The sequence below is a fragment of the Coffea arabica genome, chromosome 4e (assembly GCF_036785885.1).
Source record: "Coffea arabica cultivar ET-39 chromosome 4e, Coffea Arabica ET-39 HiFi, whole genome shotgun sequence".
Classification (NCBI taxonomy): Eukaryota; Viridiplantae; Streptophyta; class Magnoliopsida; order Gentianales; family Rubiaceae; genus Coffea; species Coffea arabica.
This window is the reverse complement of record NC_092317.1, coordinates 14984226-15010423: the sequence shown is the minus strand read 5'-3', so window position 1 is coordinate 15010423 and position 26198 is coordinate 14984226. Positions and strand designations below refer to the sequence as shown.

At 35.8% G+C, this 26198-nt stretch overlaps 1 protein-coding gene across 1 annotated transcript; it reads right to left on the bottom strand.

Moving 5' to 3' along the window:
* Window positions 1–5235: 5235 nt before the first annotated feature.
* On the bottom strand, window positions 5236–24516 carry LOC113740837 (UDP-glycosyltransferase 91D2-like). Its single transcript, XM_027268354.2, has 2 exons — window positions 24326–24516; window positions 5236–5827 (listed from the first exon to the last, which is right to left on the bottom strand). The coding sequence occupies exons 1-2, from the start codon at window positions 24514–24516 to the stop codon at window positions 5236–5238; spliced, it is 783 nt and encodes a 260-aa protein (XP_027124155.2).
* Window positions 24517–26198: the final 1682 nt, after the last annotated feature.

Here is a 26198-nt window from a genome sequence, read left to right as displayed (position 1 = left end):
CAAGATATTTAACAAAGAATTGTAAGTAAAATTTCTATAATTGTTACTGTCTTCTCTGGTTTAGTGGTCCAGAATGCTATTAAAATTGGTTTTCTGTTTGTGCTTTTATGTTTATTTGGTTTTTAGTATATCAATGATGTAGACATAGTAGTTGGGAGACTAAAGCATATTTATTATATTCCTTGAAACATTCAACAGAAGAAGACAAGTCAGAGAAGACAGTAGATATACATATGTATTTTGATGGAAAATTTAGAGAATATCCTGCCCTCCACTACACAGGAACCCGTATGGCTATCTTTAAAAATAGACTTGAGGACCACATCTGCATAGTTAGCCTTTGCAGGATGTTTAAAAAAGTGGATGAGGATGCAACTAGAGTGATTTTCTGGTTTTGTGCTCCAGCAGTAGACTTAGATGGTGGCCTACATCCAATTAGGGACCATGATGATGTTAAATTGATGAATAAAGCACATTGGGGTTTGGCAACAAGGATAATATATGCTTGTAGTGGGGATGATCCTTTTGAAAAGCCACTAGAATATGGTAGGGACAATGTGTTGGAGCCAAATTCGACAATGGATGCATCAACAACAGATAAAAATGCAGATGGGGTACATAACACCAAAATAGACAGCGGAGATGGTGGGGTACAAAAAAAAGAAGATGGGGTTAGTAATTGCAATCCAAATAAGCCAAATAACACTGATGATGATGAGCCTGAATGGTTGAAGGAGGGGTTGGAAAAAATAGAGGATGAGGACATTTTCGCAGGTAATAAAGATGTGGACAGAAGTAGTAAACCAGAAGGTGGGTCCATACTACATTCCACTCATTTTAAGCCTTATCACGTGTTCTCTTTCCCTGAGAAGGTGGCTAGCAAGAGCCTTGCCAAAAGTGAAACTAGTAAGGAAAAAAAGTCCAGTAAAAATAAGAAGCAATCTGCAGGGCCAGATAGCATTGGATAAATTCCACCTCATATCTCATTTCAGATTTCATCTCAAGCTGCATCTCAAGCTGCTGACCAACACCCATCTCAGATCCCATCACAAGCTGAAGCAGGGAACAGTAAAAAGGCTGAGGAAAGATCAACAGAAAAAGGAGCACCACATACACCAGAAGAGGATTGGCAAGAACCAGTAGTTTCTGATGAAGAGTTGCTGGACAAGTGCGGATCTGATGATGAAGGCCATGAAGAATGTCATGACTTTAACCCTGAAGTGGAGTTTCTCAAGCCACATTTTGAGTTGAAGGTTGGGCAGAAGTTTTCCAATTTCAGAGTTTTTAGATATGTGTTGGTCGAATGGTTGGTAAGAGAGGGATATGAGGTTGATTGGGTAAAAAATTACTCGAAAAAAGATTATTGCGAAGTGTGCAAAGGGCTGTTCTTGGAGGATTCGTGCAACACCAGTCCAAGGTGAAACTACTTTTCAAATTAAATCATTGAAGGGCCAGCATGTTTGTGCTAGAGATTACAACAACAAGCATGCAACAGCTAAGTATTTGAGCGTGAAGTACCAAGACAAGATAAGAGATGACCCAAAGTGTGCCGTGAATGGATTTCAGAATGATATTAGAAGAGATCTAATGATTAACGTGTCCGTTGCCAAGATACGCAGAGCAAAGAGAAAGGCAAAAGATGAGATACTTGGCACGGATATGGAGCAATATCACCACCTTTGGAGTTATGCAGCTACAATTAGAGAGACAAATCCTGGTAGCACTGTCAAGATTAAGCTTGATACAGCAGAAGAAGGTTCACAAGGGACATTTCAAAGACTGTATTACTGTCTTTATGCTTGCAAACAGGGGTTCCTCGATGGCTGTCGACCAATAATTGGTCTTGATGGGTGTTTTTTGAAATCTGCGTTTGGTGGTCAGTTGTTGTCAGCAATTGGTAGAGATGGCAATGACAATATGGTTCCAATAGCTGTAGCAGTGGTAGAGGTAGAGAGGTATGACTCATGGAAGTGGTTTCTGGAACTACTAATGGCTGATCTGGGACTTGGTGTGGAAAACATACCCTGGACATTCATCTCAGATCGACAAAAAGGACTGGTCCATGCAGTGAATGAGTTATTTCCAAATTCTGAACACAGGTTTTGCTTGAGGCATATGTACCAAAATTTCAAGCAGAAGTTCAAAGAAAAAGATTTGAAAGACTTGTTCTGGGCAGCAGCAAGTGCTGGGAATGAAGTGGACTGGAAATTAGCAATGAATTCCCTTGAAAAAGCTTCAAAGGATGCAGCTGAATGGCTGCAAAAAGTGCCAAGTGTTTTATGGAGCAGGTCACATTTTAGACAAAGTAGCAAATGTGATATTCTTGTGAACAATCTTTGTGAGTCATTTAATAACTATATCTTAGAAGCTAGAGAGCTACCTGTCATAGGGATGCTTGAGTGGATTCGAAGAAGGCTCATGCAAAGGATTCAAGTGAAGAGGACTGGTATGCATAAATTTCAAGGAAAAATATGTCCTAACATTGCAGAGAAGATTGATAGGAATCTGAAATTCAGTAGGCTGTGTATTCCCACATGGGATGGTAAGAACAAATATGAAATTGACTGTGGGCCCAGAAAATCTGTTATGGTGGATTTGAAGGAAAAGACTTGCACATGTGGCTATTTCCAGCTTACAGGTTATCCTTGTGCTCATGCATGTGCTGCAATAGGAGCATGTAGATTGCCTTTGCTTGATTATGTGCATGCCTGCTACAGTAGAGAAAATTACTTGAAAACATATGAGCACACTATCACACCTGTCCCAAGTAATAAGTACTGGGTGAGATGTGAAGAACAACCCCCAAAACCTCCTGCAGTTCGAAGAATGCTTGGCAGACCCAAAAAGATCCAGCAAAGGGCAGCCGACGAGCCTAAAAAGGGTCAAGTCTCAACCAGGAAGAGTCTTGTGGTAACTTGCAAGAGATGTTTTCAGCCAAGACACAATTCAAGGACCTGCAAGAATGCCATTCATCCCAACTCTAAATTCTACAAGGTAACATAGCTTACAGATTTCATAGGCTGAGACTAATTGCTGTCCCAAATCATTTTAATTGAACATTACTATGAACTTCTTTTTTATAGGCACCTAACACTAATGTAGCTTAATCAAGTTCAGAACTTCATTCATCAGCTCCTTCACCAATGGTGCCCCCGCAACCAGACCCAAATCAAGAACAAGCTGCACCTGTTAAAAAAAAAAGCTGTAGGCTCGGGAAGCAGTATACGCAGCCAACAATTGCGAGTGTGGCAAAAAATGTGCCTGCTAGACAATCACGTTCTCAGGTTGGATTTCATGTAATGCAAAAGTGATTTAATGAAGCATTTTTCCTTCAAACATTCATATTTTTCTACTTCAATTGCAGCCTGTGAGTGGAACAACTTCACCAGCAAAAGGACCCCTTCGTCCTACTGTTGCTGATGTTGTATACAACCTAAGGTCCAAGACAGCAAGAAGATGTTAGAGTTGATTTTTGAAGTGGACTGTATGTTTGTTGATTGCCTTTTTGTGTAGTTTTAAGGAATTAGTGGTTGCCGTTAGAGTTGTTGGCAAACAGCTGGAATGTATGTTTCTGATGTATTTTGTCTACTCTGTTTGGAATTGTTATCAATTATTGCAAACTGGAAACTTTGATGTATTTTGATTGGATGCTTTTGTTTACTTCATTTGGAGGATTCTTGTCAGGTGTTGGACACTTTAATGTACTTATTGACCGTTTTAATGGAGCATTATGATTATGGGCTGCAATGGTATTTCTCAATTGCATAAGAAGCTATTTCTGGGCAGTTTTTATGGGCTGGAATCTTTCATGTACTGTTTGTCTGGGCAGTTTTTGTTTGGTAGGATGTATTTTGTCTACTCTATTTGAAATTGTTATCAAAACTGGAATGTATAGTGGGATATATTTCTGGAATGTTGGGTGGGATGTTTGGTGGGATATATTTCTGGAATAGTTTATGGACTGGGAACTTTAATGTACTTTGGTGTACTTATTACTCAAAACTGGAATGCAGAAGACGTTATTGTGTGTGCTTATTGCTCAAAACTGTTTTTAATGCACAAATATGATTACAAATGTATATAATAGTTAGATGTTTGTTTCATTGTTTTAGGTAGGACATCTTTCGGAATAACAAAAGACTAAAGTGCACATTTCCATGAACAAAACAAACTACCTGATTTTCTTCATTTCCATTCATAAGCTTCTTCATTGTCTTATTTTACAGACATTTTCTTCAACAGAAGCAAAAGTGAAAAAATAGATACCATTAGACAATAGCTAACTAGTACTTTCAAGTTCTTCACTTCATCATTCAAGTTCTTCACTTCAGAATTCGAGTTCAAGCACGACAAATGTTCTTGAACCATTGGCCTCTCAAAAAAGTTTCCTCTGCCGGTTTCATCTCTATAGATAGGATTACACCATGAGAAAAATCTGCATTCATCCCTTTCACAAACAAAGTACAGCATCCCTTTGGATGGCTTTTCGGACTCAACAATCTTCACCTTTGCCTTTCTTCGACAGTCGCACAGCTTATATTGGTACTGTAGATTCCTAGCTCCACTATCCCCTCGAGAGCTTGAGGAAGACATGAGCAAATTTTTTAGCCAGTCATTTCCCTTCATCAGTAGATAAATCCCAATTTAGTTACCAACATTCTTACTTTAACCCTAATAACAACAATTTGTTAGCTAAAACCCAAAATCAAATCCTTTTACCTTAGCCAAGATTGTGTAGTAGTTCCTCGCAGGTTGACTTCGTATCTGGAGAATGGCTTTACCTTTCAAACCTCCTACGTGGTAATTTGATTTCTCCCAAAGGCTAGTTCAATTTCTCTCAATCAAGTAGAAATCGATTCTGTACACAAGCATCGCTGTGAGGGAGTTTTATTGGGGGCTAAGGGGTACAATAGGAATATTTGCTAAAAATTAAGTATAAAGAATTTGTTTTTAGGGTCCTTTCATCAGTTCCCGTTAATTTTACCGATTTCCGTCAGTGTTACAACTTAGTTCAAAGCACGAGGTGTCGCGTTGTATATTTTGAAACCATAGGGGGCTTATTTGTATATTAGGTTTAGCACAGGGGGCTTTTTTGTTTTTAACCCAAAATTCACATCAAACAGACTTGAGCTCAACTGTAGTGATTCATATTGCAGTGACCTTTACCCATCTTCATCTAATCCATTTTTAACAAAACAAAATTAATCAGTAGACAGATAAATTTTAAAAAAAAATCTAACAATTGTGTCTATTGTTCTCCAGATAATCTATGAAGTTTCCAACGTAACCATCATTCAATTCTCTATCTCTGAATATTCCACTCATTTCTTTAGCTTTTTCCCCAAACATTTTGCCTTCATTTTCAACCATAATCAGTCTGACACACTGAGCCACTAAGTCTCTCGTGTAAGACCTGTCTGGATCATTTCTTGGTATTTCAATTCCAACATTCCTATCTTCCATAACCCTGGCATTTAACCCTTGGTCCACCAAAAAAGAGGGCATAATCAGTGGGTGACCAAACATGAGTTCCTCTATACATGAACTCCAGCCACAGTGAGTCAAGAACCCACCCACCGATTCATGATTCGGTATGTTCAACTGTGGTGCCCAACCCTTCCACACATTCCCTCTTCCTTTGACTCTCTCCTCAAACCCATCTGGCACCTGAAATGACTCAGATAGCTTCCTCAGGACCCAGAAAAAGGGTACCTCGGGTAACTCCAACCCGAGTGCTAACTCGGTGACATCTTTTTGACTCAGTGACACCTCACTTCCTAATGCAACGTACAGAACTGAGCCCTCGTTTTGACTCTCAAGCCATTCCCTTATTGAAATCCAGCAATGAAATGAAATTATCTTGGCTAAGCTTTCTCTATCTTTCTTTTTACTTGTGATTCATTATGTTTGTATGCAATGAAATTATGCTTTTTGTTGTCTTATTTTGTATGCAATGAAATTATGCTTTTTATTGTCTTATTTCACATGAGTAGCTAAATTTCTAAATTTAAGAAGTAGATGAAACTTATGGCTATTTGATATGTGTTAAATATTATCTATACTTGTTATCTCATGTATTAACTTGTATATTTATGCATGCTTATTACTTGTTGTTACTTGATCACCAATAGCAAGTTTGTAGTTGTTATTATTCAGTAGAAATTCTTAATAATGATGGAATGACATAAATGGACTTAAGGAGTAGACTCATGAAAATAAAGGTACACTTAAGCGGATTAACTTTACATTTCATGAAGAACAAAAGAGTAAATCTAGTTATTCACCATGAGAATAGAGAAAACTAGGCTATTCTATACCACTACATCATGAGAGTGAGTTTTGATAAACTTGGAAATGAATCTCTAGTTAAACAAGAGTAATAATAAAAGATAAATCTATTCACTTATATCTTCGTGCCATAAATGGATTCTAACCCCCTAAACTCAAGTATTTAGTGAAATCTCTCTATTGTTATCTTACAAGTATTTAGTTAAAATAGTTAGATAACAAGTATTATTATTTTTATTGCCTTTATTTGACAGATAGTCTAAATTATAGACTAAGTAAAGGATCTAGTACTTGTAATAGTTGGTTCTCGTGGGATCGATCAGTTATATGTTCTAAACTTCTATTTGACCTGTATACTTGCAATCAAACGGGTATATTTTGGATTCACTTATATTTTGAACCCATCAGTGGCCTCCGCATTTTCCGGAAGTCCTTCAGTTTTGTGCAGTGGGATTTCTATTAAGGTGATGGAAGAAGCGAAAATTGGTGGGATTTTTGGGAGGCGATCAATGTTTCTTGGGGTGGAAATGAACGTGATCTTGTGAACATCACTGCATGGAATTTGGACTCTTTAGCCATGGCCGAATACCGAGTTTTTTAGAAGAAGCTAAGGTATGCCTATATAACCATATCGCGGCTACAGCGATGCTTATATAACCATGTCGCAACAGCGCAAATAACGTGGGGTTTGTCCATTCAGACAGAAACAAACCATATCTACTCGCTGACCAAAAAATAGAAGCCATCGGATTGGTGGCTTACTTAGGTGAGGTTTGGACTTTGGAGTACCAAGTTTCGTAGGAAAATGTTGAGAATATTTCTCGAAACATTTATCAACAACTTTTTTTTTAGGATCGTGCTGCAGTGATGACAAGTCACCTCACGAAATACTAAAATAATACTAGTTACCGATAGTTGTCTAAGTTAACCTCCTTTAACGACAATTTTGGTCCTATAGCGTCTTTTCTGATTCCATTAAAATAATGATTATAAATTCTGTGTAAGTTTTTTTAACTAAAATGGTAAGTTTGTTCAGTAAACTAGTTACTTTAATCATTCATCATTACCAATTTATTTGTAAAACTTACCATTTTTTAACAAAAGCTTACCATTATGTCAATTAAACTTACTAATTATAATTGTTGTAACTTTCTTAAGTAAAATGGTAAGTTTGTGAAAGAAAGTAGTAAGTTTGGACAATTCACCAATTTACCATTTTATTTATAAAACTTACTATTTTTCAACAAAAACTTGCAATTATGGCAATTAAACTTACTAATTATAATTGTTGTAACTTTCTTAAGTAAAATGATAAGTTTGTGAAATTAAAATAGTAAGTTTGGACAATTCACCAATTTACCACTTTATTTGTAAAACTTACCATTTTTAACAAAAACTTATTATTCTTTGAATTAAACTTACTAATTATAATTGTTGTAACTTTCTTAAGTAAAATGGTAAGTTTGTGAAATAAAGTAGTAAGTTTGGACAATTCACCAATTTACCATTTTATTTGTAAAACTTACCATTTTTCAACAAAAACTTACTATTATTTGAATTAAACTTACTAATTATAAACTAGTAAGTTTCGTTGGAGAAATAGTAACATTCGGTATTTAAAGAGTAAATTTAATATCACACTTATAATTTACCAATTTTATTATCGAAGTTAACATATTACCACCTGATGTAACTTTGAATATTGGAAACCTAAATGAACAGTAGTGCAATACTAATCTTAGATGTAGGGACCACTATTAATCAGTTGTACCAATATTTTAATATAAAATATTCACAAGTTATGGTAATGATCGGCACTGCGACATTATTCTTTTTTTTAACATCACATATATCAAATTGTTACAACACATTTTTCTACAAATTTCAAAAAACATAAATTCAAATGGGATTTTAGATTGTTTAAACAATGAAAAAATTTATGCTAGTCTGGACTAATTCGAAGTTGGGATGGTTGCCAGTTCAACTACTCTAGAACGGTTTTGTCTAATTCAACAAAATATACATTTTATTTCTTTGGAATGTAAATCACTTTGAACATAAAATAAACACAAAATAAGTTTTGATCGATTCCACACATGGTGTTGAAAATGATGTACATTGTTGGCATATTAAACCAAATTTAGAAGTATTTATTTATTAGTTTTGTTGGAGTTAGGTTTTTGGTACTTGTGTGATTTAGAATTTGTGCTTTATTTGATAATTTCTTATACAAGTGGTTTCTTTCCCAACAAGTCTAATAGATTATAAATAAGACATTATTTAGGATGTTTTCTAGAGAGAGAGTCTAAGAGAGTTTGTCGAGTTTTCTATTGTGGTGTGACTTTTTTCATTGTTTGAGATTTCAATAATATTTTGAGTTGAGTTTATTATTTTCTTCTCTCCTACATATATTTTGAGTGTTTGTTTTATCCCTTCAATTTTGTAACCCTGTATGCATTTATTATCATTAGAACCCTAAAATTTGGGTTCTACAATTGGCATCAGAGCCAGACTACAAGGTTAGTCCTCAGTGTTTCTGCTATTAGAGAATTAGAGCACAAAGTTGCTGAAAATTATTCAGTTAATCGAGTTAGACCACAAAATTGGTCCTAAAGTGTGTAGTTGGTGAAGAATTCGACTATAAGATTGGTCTGAAAATTGTTAGATTGTTGCAGGTGTGAAGACATAGATCAGAGAGGAATCCTGTCAGATTTATGGATTGCTGCGGGTTGTCATATTAAAGGAAATGATTGATCAATCAACCAGGGAAGTCAGGAAACTTGACTGAAGGAAAAAAAATTATTCAAGTATATGAATTGTTAAATAATGGAATATTATAGAGATCTGATTGATGGTGAAAATGTTTTCATATTAACTCCCATAAGTACAAATTAGACACACATATTTTGGTTAAGTTTTAACAGTGGAAAAATATCTCAAACAATGTAATTTGGATGATATTCTTTGTTAGGTTGATGCAAATGAGTTGCCAAAACATGTGTTCAAGAAGAAGGCATGGTTATTCTTTCAAGTGATGAGTAAAACTATGGCAAAAAGTATTTAAAAACTTTTGTTCGTCGTACTAAAATATCTTGGACATTTTGGAAGGATATTTAATATATTTTGCAGACGATTGAACTCTGTTTGTTGGAAATGGTTTGTGAATTTTGAGAATGATAGATTTGTTGATGATATAGGGGATATTGAAAATTTTGAATCAGTTGATAGTTTTGATTTGCATACTTTGTGACAGGTGTCGTGCCTGAGCAATAATAATAATGATATTCCTAGTTGCCAACAAAAGCAGTTTCGCGTCAATTCTAGTACTGGAACAGGGACTCTGTGATAGGGTATAATTTGTTATTAATTTTATGGTTAATTTTCCTCTTTGTCCTTGCCAAATATTGTTTTAATTGTCGAAATATACTTATATTTGGTATTTGGACCTAATTACAGGTAGTGGAGCAGAAAAGTACTAAAAAGGATGACTTTCTTGAGAAAATTTCGTGCACGTGGGAAGCCTTGAGAATCTTTGCAAATCCGGCTCCAAGATGTGCTAAACCAATGCCTTTCCTTTTGTGACTAGTAGTTTACTAGCATTAGGAGACAAGAAAGAAGGAAACTTCAGTAGTTGCCTTATCTCTTTGTTTTCCTTATTTGGTGGAAAAACCGACAAGATGAGAGACTAGTCGTTGTTCAGAATGAGAAGTCTTGTTTTGGGGTCTTAGTAGTTTTCTTCTCCTATTAGGTATCTATCATGTGCGCCGCAAAGGCCATAGCAGAGAACATTTAATTATCTCTTTGGCTTGGTAGTTCCAGGAATAATTCTTTGCCACCGCACCGAGCACCTTCCCAGCTCGCTCCAGCCGCTGTCTTCGTTCAGCCCCCGCTACTAGCCATCGTTCACCGCTGGCGCTCTCCCTCTCCTCAGTCCCTCACGGCCTGTTCTCATCTCTGCTCAAACAAAGGATAAAAGAAAGAACCAACCAATTTCACCAATGCCATAACTGCTCGAGACCCTCCATTACATGCTCAGGGAAGTTTCGTTGTCCCTTTTGTTTCGTATTATATTCTTTATCTCTTACATTGGGGACAATGTAAAATTTAGGTGTGGGGGGAGTAGTATATTGGTATTTTATTGAAAAAGTGTAAGTGTAGATATTTTTGGTGGAATTTTTGTTTGACTTTGTTGAATTTTATCCAATTTTTGCCTATCTTTGTGCATATTTGTGATTGTTCCTAATTAATGATAGTTAGATGTCTTAAATTTTTCTATTGCTAAGATTTTACACTTTAAGGTATTAAGTATGACATGATTAAGTTTAAGGGTATCTTTTGGTGAATATTTGAGATTTTGTGACTTTTACACTTTTTGGTTAACTTCTCTAAGTATTGTAAATATTTATCTAGTAATTTTTTGTGCAAATTTGTTCAACTATTAATCTTAGTTCTCCATGTTTAAGAAATAAAGCGGATTTTTTGTGATTTTTAATTTTAATTTGGTGCTTATTTATGAATAGTATTTGGCTATACTCCACTAGTATCGTTGCCTAGTAACCGGAGATCTTCACCACAAGTGTCGATTTTCGAGTCAAAAAGCGACGATAGCTATAAATATATGGATTTTAAGCGATGATGGCCGAGTAACCGGACTCCTTCATTTGGCCAATGTCGGAATTCGCGTCAAAACGCTTAAATGGCTAAAAACTAAGCATTCCCCCTGGAAAAAAAAATCAATCAAGTGTGGGGATATTTTAGAAAAAAATGTGCTAATAGTGAAAAATGTGGGAGTGTTTGAATGAATTATTAGCCTGCTGATTCATGAATTTTAATGTTGAGATTTTGCTTAATAGTCAAACCATTTGCTTATGGATGCTGGTTGAATGTTTTATATTCTTAGAATAGTTAGTTATAAATTGAAAGAGTCCTTGATTTTGAAAGCTAACTGGAGAGATATTTCTTGAAAATTGCCACTAATACTTGATATATGTTTTAATTGTATCTTGACAATAGAAAATTTGAGTAATAGCCATTGTTTGAATTTGATTGCTTAATTTGTTATTCTCATGCTTGAGGACAAGCATGGTTAGGTGTGGGGGGAATTGATTGGGTATAATTTGTTATTAATTTTATGGTTAATTTTCCTTTTTGTCATTACCAAATATTGTTTTAATTGTCGAAATATACTTATATTTGGTATTTGGACCTAATTACAGGTAGTGGAGCAAATGTCGCGCCCCATTTTTTTGAGAAAAAGGAAAATAAAGTTGTTTGAAATCATAATGCGTAGTATGTATGAAATGTGTGAAGTGTGTGAATGTGAGAAATAAAGGGAAAGGCCATGGGACTTTTTTAATGCGACGGTTTGGCCAAAATGATAATCTAAAAAGGTTTTTAAACATAAAAGTAGGAGTCGCCATTTGGTATTGAGTTGAGGTGTACCAAATCACCCAAAAAGTAGTTTTTAAAAAAATAAAGCAAAAACCTTTTTAGATGACTCATAGTCTACGAAAATCAAAGAGACAAGTTCGGGGGTCACGGTTGATAAAAGGGAAGACAAAGACAAAGTCTAAGGCATCCTTTTACCCTAACCTAAGCTAGTTGCGTGATTTAGTGACAATTTTCCTATTTATACCCAAAAAATGTATTGCATTTTGGATGCGTCTAACATGAATGCAAACCTAAATCTAATGAGTGGTTTGAAAGGGATAAAATGTCTCTTTAAAGACTCGATTGGTTCTAATCACATGAATTGTGATAACTAATGGTGAACCCTCAAAGAGGTCACGAATAAATGCAAATGAATGCTCGAGTAATAATGAGGAAAAATCAGTGTGTGCGAAAAATGTCTTTGAGTGTAAAAACGAGTGCCAGGTGCAAGTGCGCAAATGGGTGTGTAAAGTGCAAGGGTGCAAATGAGTATGTAAAAGTGCACGTGTACAAATGTGAGAGAGTGTAAAGTGATAGTGTGAAGAGTGAGAATGTATAAAGTGATAGTGTGTGAAGTGAAAATGTGAAAAGTGGTAGTGTGAAAAGTAAAAATGTGTAATGTGCTTTGGAAATGCATGAGCCCTAGAGGAATGCAAGCAAGACGGGTACGGAGAGACCCTAAATCGTGACTTTTGATTTGCCTTTTGGTTAGAAAGAAAACAAGCGTGCTAAGGTTATGTGTAGCCAAACTCGTTTGTTTCCCTTACCAGAAGGGTGACTCTCTAATCTAATCAAGCAGATGATCCTAATAGTTAGAATGAAATGCGAAATCCTAAAGATCGTGTTTCAAATGCGGGAAAAGGGTAGAGGTTCATGCAAAAATGTAAAAATGCTAAAAGGAAAAAATGAATGAAATGTAGTGAAGGCATACGAATATGTACTAGCGAGAAGCGGCCCTATTGGGTCTAGCTGTGGACTAGCCCTTTACTAACGCTCTCTCACAAGTATTGGACTTGTGAGAGCTCGAGAGGAAGACCATGACTAGCATTGGACTAGTCACGGTAACGTGCATTCCATCCACATAATCAAATATAATACTAAAAGCAAATAGACATGCAAGGCACATATTTTCACATAGCACGTAGCACATAAGCATGCTTATCTAGATGCAGAAACCTAAGGAAAGCAGTAACACATAGCACATAAGCATGCAAGACACATGAAACAAACAAACCCTAACTATTACATTTGGGGGGGGGCCTACTACAATCTAGAAGGGGGAAATGAAATAAATAATTAAAATAAATACCTAACTATTATAAATTTGGCATTCAAGTTCCTTTCAAATGATCAAAATTGAATTAAAATAAATATACAAAACTAAAGCCAATAAATAAGTAAATAAAATAATAAATATAAAACACTTTCAATAGCATGCAATTAAACACATAAAGTCACATAGGGCACGTAGGGTCAAATAAAGTGAGAAAAAAGGGATAAGGTGTACCTTCCTGAAGTTGGAGCCCTAATGACACGAATTCACTTTTTTACCCTCCAAAATAATAAAAAGAGTCAAAGCATCACTTTAATTAAGAAATATAAGCGTGAAATGGGAATAAGCGTGAAATTAAATCAATCAAAGGCACTTAAAAGGAGGCAAACAACCCATGTTTAAGAAATTAAAACAAGTAGAGACTTGCTTGTAAAAGTCAAAGAATTTCGAGGGGTCAATTTATTGAATATTAGGGGTCTAAAATGAATGAAATTAAAATTAATGGCTTAAGATAAAAACTACCAATCAAATGACAAAACTCACAAAAATAAATGAAAAAACTATTTGCCATGATTGAACAACAAAAATGCCAAAATTCCAAAAATCAAATTAACTATAAATCTAGAAAAAGTTATTAGACCCTTAAAATTCATCCTACAACTCCTTAAGAATCTATCCAAAAACAAGTCAAGACATATTAAAGAGAAAATGGCATGTTAAGACGACAAAATTGATTAACTTTTACGATTTTATGGGCCATAGCAGCATTAAGCAAGTATTAAGGGGTCAAAAATAAAATTTTAAAAACATTTCCCATGCAAGCATGCAAAGCTACGAAACATATGCTTCTGCAACAAAGTTTCAGCAACTTCGTAAGCTTTCTGCACTATTCCAGCCGTAGCTTGCTTTTCATTTCTTTATCTCAAGCAAACAACATTGCAATATCTCAATCAACTAATACAACACAGTCACTAAGCATTCATCTCACTTTCCAACATAAGATCCTTATGTTTGAACATCAGAAATTCATACAAAAGATCATGCAAGCATCAAATAACCAAATTCCGCAATTTTCAGCTACGATTAGCTACACTTGTGGTGTTCATCAAATGTAATTTTTCATCCAAACACGTCCAGCTTCTCAACCAAACAGTGAAGCTATGATTTCAAACATCAGACCCATAGAAATTCGACATTCGAACATGCAGATCTTCGGCAAAAAACAAAAAAATTTCTGCAACAAACAGTTTCATTTCTTCCTTACCCAGTTCAGAGGTAATCATGCAAAGTAACACAAGATTGGACATTTCCTAAACAGCCATAGCCATGGTAGTTCAAAAAACAACAGCAAACAAAAGAAGAAAAATGCGGTCTGGTCGAATAGACAAAACTGCGGCAGAGTTTCTGCTGTGAACTTTGCAGCTCAAACCAAACCCATTATTTTTGTCTCACATAATCCTCAAATCCCAGCATAGCAACCGAAAAGAGACTCGACTAAGCTACCAAATTTTGCAAGAAAAGGAACAGATCATTGGATAAAGAATAGACAGGAAGCAAAAAGGAGAAACGACAAGAAAACAGCAACCATGAGCCTTTAGTTTCAACCAAATCAGACACAATATTGATGCAAATCGGCTCAACAGGGACCCAACAAAAGACACGAAACCAGGCTTCACCTTAGCAGATTTGGTTCTAACTTATCATGGCTACTAACAAGCTTAGTATCACTATAAAAAACAAACAGAGGCTCAAAGTTTGGATCTTTATCAACATTTTCGGAAGCAAAGAAGAAGATGTTGAAATCGGTATTTACAATTTCAAAACACAGGAGGAGAAGAACGATGGCTATCAGATACCTGGAAGCTGAAACGGAGGTTATCTTTCTTGGCCTAAGATTGGAGGTTGCGCTTTGTTGGGTTCACGTTCCTTCTTCCTTACTCCCCGTAGTGGCTGAAACTCCTTTCCCTCCCTAGTTCCTTGGTTTCTGGTCCTTTACTTCTGTCCCGTAGCCTTTCTACTGCTCAGCCGAAACCTTCTCAACCCGAACTCTCTTCCTCTCCCTTTTCTTTCAGTTTTTCCCAGCCTTTTTGGCTTCTGGTTTCTTACCAGCAACCCTCTCTCTCAATCTCTCTGTTGTTTCACCCTCTCACGATAACTCCCTAACCTTAGCCGCCACCAGATTCTCTATGCTCTGTACTCCTCAACCTTTTCTTTTTCCTCTGCTTTTTCCTCCTTAGCCCAGCCGCCAACTCCTCTTACTTCTCCTCTCTTAGCCGTCGGTCTTTTTTTTTTTTCACTCTCCCGTCGTCACCTTTATTCTCCTCTCCCGTATCTTCCTTTTATATGGAGCAGAATCTCCCAAACCCTCATACCTAAGGTTGGGATGATAGTTCGATTTTTACTAAAGATTTTGGAGCCCCTAGATCATTCTTTCTTCTGGAATCATCTTTGCTGGGGTAAGGTGACCTGTACTGGGAAAAGAAAAAATGCAAAAGGATTAAAAATGGGCAAATGACCGCTGCAATTTTAAGCTTTCTCCTGGCTTCCGCACGAATGGCGCAGAATATTTTTTCTTTTTCTTTTTCCTCTTTTCTTTTTTTTTTACTGAGTTGATTTTTCTTTTCTTTTTCTCTTTGTTTTTCTTTCTTTCTTTCTAATTTTCTTTTCCCGATTTTCTAAAATGATTTTCCTCAAGAAATATAAAATGAAACAAATAAACCAAAATATGAATAAAATGATGAAATTTTGGTGTCTATAGTTTGCCCCTCTTTGTCTGAGTTTTGAAAAAACTTGAGACAAAGAAGTAGACACCAAAATACTTACCTGTGTTATTCGGTTGCAAACTGCTCGAACGACTGATACTTTTGAAATAAGGACTGACCTGTTTAACAAAACTTTCAAAAATGAGACTGACCCAGACGAGAAATTTAAAACGGGATTGACCCGAACAAAAAATTTAAAACGGGACTGACCCGAATGAGAAATTTAAAACGGGACTGACCCGAATGAGAAATTTAAAACGGAACTGACCCGAACAAGAAATTTAAAACGGGATAGACGGAATGAAATGAAGTGTTAGTGGGACCGACCTATGTCTAACGGTAAGATGTAAGGCATATTAGTGGGATTAACCCATATTTAATGGCAAGGTGATGAAATGCTCACTAGTGGGGCTAACCCATGTTTAGTGGCAACTTGGTCATTGGGATAGAACTTGAGCCTGCCGGATGACTTGGTCAGTAGGATGAAACCCGTGCCTGCCATGATAATTGGTCAGTGGGATAAAATCCGAACCTGTTGTGATGATTTGGTCAATGGGATGAAACCCGAGTCTGCCTTGAAAATCGGTCAGCGACATAGAACCCGAGCCTGCCTTGATAATCGGTCAGTGGGATAGAACCCGAACCTGCCGTGATGATTGGTCAGTGGGATAAAACCCGAGCCTGCCTTAATAATTGGTCAGTGGGATAGAACTCGAGCCTGCCATGATGATCGGTCAGTGGGATAGAACCCGAACCTGCCGTGATGATGGGTCAGTGGGATAAAATCCAAACCGGGATAGAACCCGAGTCTGCCGTGATAACTGGTCAGTGGGATAGAACCCGAACCTGCCTTGATAATCGGTCAGTGGGATAGAACCGAGCCTGCCGTGATGATTGGGTCAGTGGGATAAAATTCGAGCCTGCCTTGATAATCGGTCAGTGGGATTAATACCCGAGCCTGCCTTCAATTGATCAATCATTTGGTCAGTGGGATAGAATCCGAGCCTGCCGGATGACTTGGTCAATGGGATCAATACCCAAACCTACCTTCAATTGATCATTCACTTGGTCAGTGGGATCAACACCCGAGCCTGCCTCGATGATTGGTCAGTGGGATAGAACCCGAATCTGACGGAGATAGAGAAAAATACACACGTTAGTGAGATAAACTCGATGCTAACGGTGGTAGAATAAAAACACACGCGTTACTGAGATAGATTCGATGCTAACGGCGGTAGAATAAAACACACACGTTAGTAAGATAGACACGATGCTAACGGCGGTAGAATAAAAACGTACGTGTTAGTAAGATAGATTCGATGCTAACGACGGTAGAATAAAAACACACGCGTTAGTGAGGCAGACTCGATGCTAACGGTGGTAGAATAAAAACGCACGTGTTAGTGAGATGGACTCGATGCTAACGGTGGTTGAATAAAAACGCACACATTAGTGCCCTTTTTCCTTCTTTCTTCTCTCTTTTTGGTATCGGCCTTCCACATTACTAGATGCTTTTTCGTCGACTTCAGCCATGAATACCTGCACAGGGGGTTTACCAAAGTACAATATGCACTTAAAATTATTTTTTATTTATTTTATTTTTGAATTGATGCACCTAGTACTCATGTAAAGAACAGTATGATTGATTCAAAAATATCTTATTTGACTCTTGGATGAAATCCTCAAATGTGTTACAAGAATTTGCCCCAATGTGGGCCTATTTTGCAACATCTCGCAAATAAAAATTTGCCCCAGTGTGGGCCCATTTGATTGCAAAAAATTTTGTTTGGATAACTCTCCATTTATTTGAACAAAATAAGAAACTGCGTTTCCTAAAATCTAGGAAATAATCAAATATCAACATATAATGTGAAGAAAATTAAGAGTATTGCTCAAACTCATACATCCAATTTCATGATGAATCTCTCAAAATAATACCAAATTACAAAAGATTTCTTCATCACTTTAGCATCGATGTTTAGGGTAATAGGTCACCACTTCTTGTCAGTTCATCTTACAGGATCAATCAAGTGGGTATTATTTCTGAATTTGAGGTAGTTACAGGAAATGGGATGTCAAGATTTGTCTTATTTTTGTGTCCAAATTGCATCTAACCCATTCAATATCACATCTTAGTGAAAGCAAACAGCTTGTCACCCTTGTTTTTTAAGAAAATTTAGTCAACACATAAGTTTTATAAGCTTGTAACATGTGGGTAGAAACAATAGCTAAATATAGGGAAACTGGTTATGACTATATGATCATGAGTGACAGGTAGATTTCTTAGGAGTATAATCCTTACCTCAAGTTGTCATGAGAGATAAGTCAGCAATGGACTTTACGAGCTTATAATTTGGCTTGAAGATGATAGTTAAAGAAATAATTTTCAAAGACATTGCACCGAAGATCGCATTTTTCTCAAAATTGCCCTCATTTTGGACTCCAAGATCTTGGATTTTGTTTGACTTTTTATCATCACTCAACAGGGACCTCAGCATCGAATTTTTTTTTTTTGCATTTTTTTTTGCATTTACTTTTCTTGCTTTGCTTTTTGCTTCTTTTTTTTTTCGACCTTGTGGGTTTTCACATGGTGAGCAGTGTCAACCTCATACCTAATCAATTCAAAAAATATAGCTAAAATTTTTATCATCAGAAATTTTCTTGACAGAGCCATTGCAAAGAACAGAAGTCAGGACTTTCGGCTTTTGTAATGGGGTCTGGTGGGGTGTTTAGAAAAGTTAAGGCTTGAAAACGAATTTCAAAAGTGGTTTAAGTGATCTGAGATCGCATTGTTGCATCAACCCTATTTTTAAGGTTAAATCAAAACTTGCCCCAGTTTATTCTCAATTGAGGCTATTTTTTCTTTCATTTTCCTCCTTTTGGCCCTTTTCTTTTTCTTTTTTTTTCTGGCCTTCGGTCATTTCATTGAAATTTTCAAAATTTGCCCCAGTTCATGCTTAACCGAGGTTCTCTTTTCTTTCATTTCCTTTCTTTTGCTATTCTGCCATTCCTTTGAACTTTTTAAAATTTGCCCCAGTTTATTATTATTTATTTTTAACTGAGATTATCTCTTTTTCTTTTTCTTTTTCTTTTTTTTCCCTTTCTTTCAGCTCAAACTTACCCCAGTGTGGGGTTTACGATCTTCAGGGGTTGCCAAACGAAATAATTTATTCTGAAGGTTCAAAAGGAATAACTAGGGATAAAGTGTTTTATTGAAAAGGAAGAAGGCCTGACTTTCATTCCATTCCTCATATTGACCCTGAAAGAAAACTTCTGTTCATGCAAAATTTTTGCATGCATCTGAATCGATTGACTGAAGAAGACTCCTGTTCATCCATAAGTGGTCCGCCGGACAAAACTCTTCATTTTTCCCTCTCTATCTTTTCATTCAAGATTGAAACACAAAATCAAATTTTCCCAATTTGCAATTCCCTCTCTTTTTAATTTTAGCATTTATGCTTTTTCTTCTCTTTTTTCAAATTCTCCAATCTCCTTCCCCAGTGTGGGGTGCGATCATAAGTGCTTTTAAAAAGAACCACCCATTTTATCTCAAATGAGGACGCAAGGGGTAAACAGCGTTTAGGTGTAGAAACGATGGCCAAAGTATCATTCTTACGCCTCATGACAACCAAGGTAAAGAATAGTTCATTAAGAATCCATTCCCTTTTGATATTTGAAAATTTCTCAAATATAGAGTAGTGATCATTAAGGCTCTTATTTGAATTAAAATTATTTTTTTAAAGGCTCAAATGGGAGAGCAAATGATAAAATCTGTATAGATAGAGAAACGAATGCTCGAAGCATCATTCCAAATTTTCAGAACAAACAAGAATAATGTACATTTTTGCTTTCACTTAGATGTGATTGAATCTGGTTAGACCAGTGAGCATTTTTTCAAACAAAGATTGCCCCAATTTGCGGTTTGTCAATCAATGTGACTGATTTTGGGGGTTAATAGAAGTGCACAAAATATGAATTGTATAGTGAAAGAGAAAAGGTATTGCATTAGATCTTTCGAGACAGACCAGTCAGTTGGAGTGATCTCTTTTAATTTCGAACACTCTTATTGTATAGCTCAGATCACCAATCTAGTGTGAATTTTCAGGCAAAATGTTGAAAAATCTCAATTTGGTCTTATTTCTAAAAATTCATCATTAAATCTCTCAATGAGCAAAAGAATGAAATGTACATGAATATATACAAAACGATAAAAGCTTCATTATTGCAAATGTTTGAAAAATTTTCTTTCAAATATAATACATATGAGAAAAGAAAAATTCTAAAGAAGTCCTTTACACATGTATACACACTTTTCTCTCTTAATAGCTCTTTTTTTTTTGAGCAACTAAATCATGAAATCTCTTAAATGTTTTACACGAGCGCTTTCAGATGAATTCTTCAAATTTACATTGTAGGGTCTGTTCAAGAATCAAGTAATACTTGTAATTTTCAAAATTCATTAGACCAAAACTATTATCAGATATTGAGAAATATTTTCACCTTATTGAAACCTTTTCTATAAATGTAGGGAAGGGGAAAAAATAAAAGAAAAAATACCCAGAGTTAGTAAGCAAAATTGTAAAATCGGTATACATGTCCTATGGGGGGATCCTTTTATGCCAAGGGTTGGCCTAGCATGAAAATGCAATCTTTCAGAGCAGGCACTATACCATACCTGATAGATCCGATCAACTCATTGATATTTGAGTAAAAATAATTTGAAAAATTGGTCAATTAGAGTGAGAAGAGACATTTTTTCAACAGAACTAGGACCAAATCCGAATAGATTAATTGCTTTGATTAACACATACACTGATGTGACAGAGCCATGTCTTGACTACGTTTTCAGTGAACTTTTAAGATCAAAACCCTAAAAGAGGATAGACGGGTCCAACGGATCGAATGAAATTGATGAATTTTACTGGATTGCCCTAAAAAAAATGGATACTGTGGCGACCCCACTTCTCCCTAAGGCGAACCAAAGGGTTGGCGGGCCGCCTGCCCAACTCTCGCCAGGACTCACGTAAGCATTCTAACCCAAATCCTTTCGAAGAATAACCTAATCTATTACAAAACAATTTCCCCGAAGAAGACCGTCACTAAAACCACATTAACTTCAGAGATAGCAGTGATTTAAAATAGCCAATTGAAACTCTAAAACGTCCCACGTGCTACAAACCAAGGTATAAAGTCGTACCAATCCGGATAGATAATTACATACATCACTACTACAAACTTACAAGCCAAACGCTCGAATTAGGGTTTACACATTTTCCAGCTTCAAGTGGCAATCCAAAATAAAAGTACATTATCCAAATTAACGCATTACAGCCCACAAAAATAAGTCATAGCATTCAAATGCATTCCAAAAGGAAAACATGAGTAAGTTTCAAAGCTTTCAATTTCCAGCACCTGTTAAGGAAAACAAATAAACGTGGGGTGAGCTAAATCTCAGTGGTGCCCCAAAGCATGCAATCACATAAGGCAAGTAACGAGTATGAATTTCAATAATTAAGAAAGCGTATAACAGCACAGAGTAGGATACAGGGGCTCTCAGGAGCCAAATTCCTCGCTTGATCTGAAACCACCGTAGTTGACCCTCCGTCAACTCTCACTACTTATGATCCATGTAGAGTATCTCATTTTGTTTCCTAACCCGTCACCGTTCATACCCCTGTCCCGGGCCCGCACATCAACTAAGGGAGCAGTATACTTGAGATATACCCTCAGAAAATTAGGAGCAGTATACTTGCGTATACCCTCAGGAAATTAGGAGCAGTATACTTGCGTATACCCTCAGAACTTTGGTCGAGGGATTCACCCAGCGACGTCACAACACATGGATTCACTAAAACATTTCACGCAAATCACCACTCGAACGGCTAGTGTGATAAAGTACACACTGCTCGCTTCGATGGATCAGAAACCATTTTTACAATTACCACATATCAAGTCAAGGAAGCACTTTATTCAAGTAGGCATAGAACAAGCAGGGACACTCACCAAGAGTGAAGTTCAGATGTCAAATTGGGAATCGAATTCCGCGTCCTCGCAATATCCTAGAATACCAAATTTTGAAACTATAAGTTTCTATTCAGTTTTTAAGCTTATGCACATCGAGGTTTATCTAATATATTACTAGTTTACTTTCTCAAGAAATTTCAAAAATCTACTTAGGTTGAAACTTGACAAAAGTAGTAAAAATGTTTCTTATAGTTTTCCTTGAGATACTTTTCCTTAGAAAAGGGTAACTAGTATTATTTTCTTGAAACAATTCGACCATCCACTTAGGATTGAAATTTTGTAAAAGTAGGAAATGTTTTATATGGCTTTCCTTAAAAATATTTTTCTTTATACGAGTGCGGTTAGTACTATTTTATTTAGAATAAATTTTCCTTGCCGAGGAAGTTTTATGCTATTTTTAGTTAAAGTCACTAAAATCTTGTATTTTGGAAATTTTCCTCTAGACAATTAGCCAGGGACAATTTTAAGGAAAGAAAAGGAAATAGATCAAGACTTAGGGTTTTAAAACTAGTGAAATCATTTTCTAAAAGTAATAAGACTAGTTTACGCTTAAAGGAGAAATATCGAGTTGGCAAGGTTCAGAAAATCCCTACACGAAATTTCTAACTTTAACATTCAGTGCTAAGTTTTATCGTACCATACTAGAGTGAAGATATATTTAAATAACTTGCTTAAAAACTTCTCAGGTTCACAGGACCAAAATGGATTCCTTACAATTCCGATTTACAAGCACATAATATTTCAGATTTGTCAATATAACCAACTCACATTTCAAATAGAAATCTCACTAGGGCTTCGTCAATCATTAGCCCTAGGTTTCAACAGATTCAATTCTGATCAAGAATAAAACGAATGACCAAGGCTTCGTCAATCATTAGCACTTGATTTTGGCAAGCTCATATCACATCTTAACTAAAACAAAATGAAGGTAAGGCCTCCAAGAAATTCCAGCAATTAAATTTCATCACCCTTTAATACTTATAAAATCATTCAAATGGCCAAGGGCTTCATCAATCATTAGCCCTTGACAACCATCAATCACTTCCAACCACAATTCAATCAGGAATTCAAATCACAAATAAGCTAAATGTTTGATCCAAGTCAAAATTCAGTTTCATGAAGAAACAGGACATTCAAGCAGGACAGCCTACTTTGAGGAGTCACGGACAGCAGTACATATGGAGGAAAAATATAAAATTTCTACAGAACAAAGGCCCATGATTCTAGTTTTAAATGCCACTGACGGTACCTTAAACGGATTTTCCTACACCAAGATATAAGCATTTTTCTGAGACTGGTCAGTGAAATCCGAAAATCTGAAGACTCATTTTTCACTTGTGAAAAACTCTTTTTTCTCTTTTAACACCATAAGGTTTTTATTCAAACCATCCATACATTTCTTATAGAACCCTAAAACAACATATTCCTGGCATTTCCAACCATTATGTTTCAAAGAAAAATTTCAAAACCAAGCTGAGGTTCCAATTCAACCTTCGGCTATCACAAAAGAAATTCCAGCATTTATGTATCAACATTTTTGGTTCAATCTTTCAATATACCCAATATTTCATTGCCAAACAACTTAAAATTTACATCTCTTATGTATTACTAAACCATTATATTCCAAGGGAAAAATAAAATAAATTTCCAGAAACCAATTAAAATTTCCAAAGACAAACTGAAAATTCTGGTTCATACCCCTCGGCTATCAATACTTTTCCAGCACTTAGGGTTTTATAAATCCAACTTTTCCTTGGCTAAAACATGGTTTTAGATTCTCAAATTCGTCATGTGAACCTTTGGCTAGCTAATTAACATTTCTGGTTCAAAATCGAATTCGAATAACAGCTTCAAACATCCCAAAAATCCAGAAATTGTATGTTCTTAATCTAGCTTTTTCCTTGGCTAAATCAGCATTTTAGGAACTCCAATTCAACATGCAAAGCCTTAATCGTATTAATCATCCAAGTTTAAGTTAACTAATCATAATCTCAGGTTTTGATCATCACAACAAAGCAGATTACATCATGAAATTCTTAATCAATTCTCGGTCAACCATTTTCTTTTCAAAACAGAATTTTCTTATGCCTTAACATCATCATCCGAGTCTAGATTCCACATGCAACACCCTAATCAACTTAATCTTTCACTTTTTAGTTAACTAATCATAATCTCAACCTCAGGTTATCAAAATTGGACAGATTAGAAACTGCAATACCTTGTTAATCTCTCGGCCGAACCATTTAGCCATCCAGTCAGATTTTTTTCTTTTTCTAATGTCTCATCCGATGGTTTAAAATCAACATGCAAAGCTGGAACTAACTTATTCATCTTGTCTTAAGTTAGGGAGACACATCTTTAAGTTCAGATTGTCACAGGGAAGCAAAAATAAAGCTACATTTCCAAACCAGTTCCTCGGCAAAAACATTTTCATCAAAACAGAATTTTCTAGTGTCTTGAATTCATCAACCGATTGAACAAGCAACACATGCAGGCTCTGATATGTCTTTATCTATTAGTAATTAACCTAATTTAGCCCAGCAATTACCTCAGATACAAGCTAAGCCTACACACAAGAAGTCTGGAATTTCTTTCTTCCTCTCGGCCCTCACGCACGGCTTCGAGGGTTGGTTGCGGTTGCAGTGGTTGCGGCTGAGAACTGGTTGCAGCTGGTGGAGATGGAGGTGCAGAATGGTGAAGCTCACTCACGATTTTCTCCCTGGTTTCACTCCAGCTCATGGCAGAACCAGAAAATTTTGCGGCTCACGGCTTCTTCCCTCGGTTCCTCTTTGTCGATGATAACAAGACAAAGGGGAAATGTGGTTGTGGAGAGGAAGTGTTGTGGTCTGAGGGAATTTTGTGCAGAGGAAATGGAATGGTGGTTTGTGATATAGGAACGAAGAGGTAGAGATATGGTGCCGCGGTTTTGGAGAAGGGTTTGAGTGTAGGAAATGGTTGCGTATAGAATTGGTGAAAATGTGATTGGCCGATTGGGGCGGTGATTGAAATGCTGTCAGAGGGATTGTTTGGTTTTGCATGGAAATGTTGTGGTTGTAAGGCATTTTAGTCTTTTCACTTTGCTTCCTAACCTCTACTTAAATTCTCCATTCTAATCTTAAAACCAAAAATTATCCCCAAGTGTGATTTGAACGCCTAATTATACACTAGTATACTTAAACCATTTTTTTATCGAATATCTATCGATTAAAAATTTAATATTAAGGTTCCTAACATTATTTAGCGATTAGATTAGTTATCAGAATTTTCAATTATTTATTCTCAAGAGATAGAGTTAGTCTAACTCGAAATTTATCAATTTAGTAATATAACGTCAAATGAAATAATAATTTAATACAAGTGTGTCAGTTTGCACATAAAAATTATTTTTACGCACTTATTGTGAAAACAAAGAAGGATAAGACTATAATTATCAAAATTTCATAACTTAGAAAAATTATATTATTTTTCACATAAACCTATTTTTACGTACTTAATTGCGAACAAGTAAAAGTAATGCTAGAAATTATTAAGGAATAAAAGAAATGTAAATGAAATATGCACTGGCTTATATATCTATTTTCAGGGTTCTCACAGATACGTTTGATCAAATGGATTGAATGAATTTGAAGATTTATTAAAAAATAACTAGATCACCCTAAAAAAGGTAAACTGGTCAAATAAATTGAATGAAATTTGATAACTTATTCACAAATTGACTTGATCACCCTAAAAAGGCAAATTGGTCAAAAGAATTGAAATTGATAATTTAGTCAAAAATGATTGAATCGCCCTAAAAAATGTGCAAATGGTCGAATAAATTGAATTAAAATCAAGTACACTAATTAAATGAATCGATAATTTATTCAAAATTGAATAGACCTCCCTAAAAATGAATAAACTAATCAAATGAATTGAATGAACTTGATGATGAATTGAGTTAATGATTTATTTTTTTAAAAAAAATGGATTGGATGAAATTAGATGGTTTATTTGAAAATCAATTGAATTGTCTACCCATTGGTAGTTTCAAAGAATTATTGCGATGCATTAGTCTATGACCCTTCTAAAATCAAAATTTGGCCTTGATATATTGTCTCAATCAATGAAGAATTATTTGTGAATTTCTTTAAATTAATGTCCTTTAAGCAAGGGATTTTTACCAATTCTGATAAAATGGCCAAAAGATGATTGTTAGATGTTCATATTCTAATGTACCAAAGATCGCTCCAGGGTCATGGAAAGGATCGGATCCCACCTTACCTTGTGTACTACCTCTTTAGATGGTACAAAAATATAAACGTGCAAGTCTTCTTGGATTAAGTATCCGAGACACAGGGCGATTTATTCCTAACGTGGGATCCTCTAAATGGCATTCCAATTTTAGGGTTTATGCATGATGCCATTTATCAAAGCGAATAAAT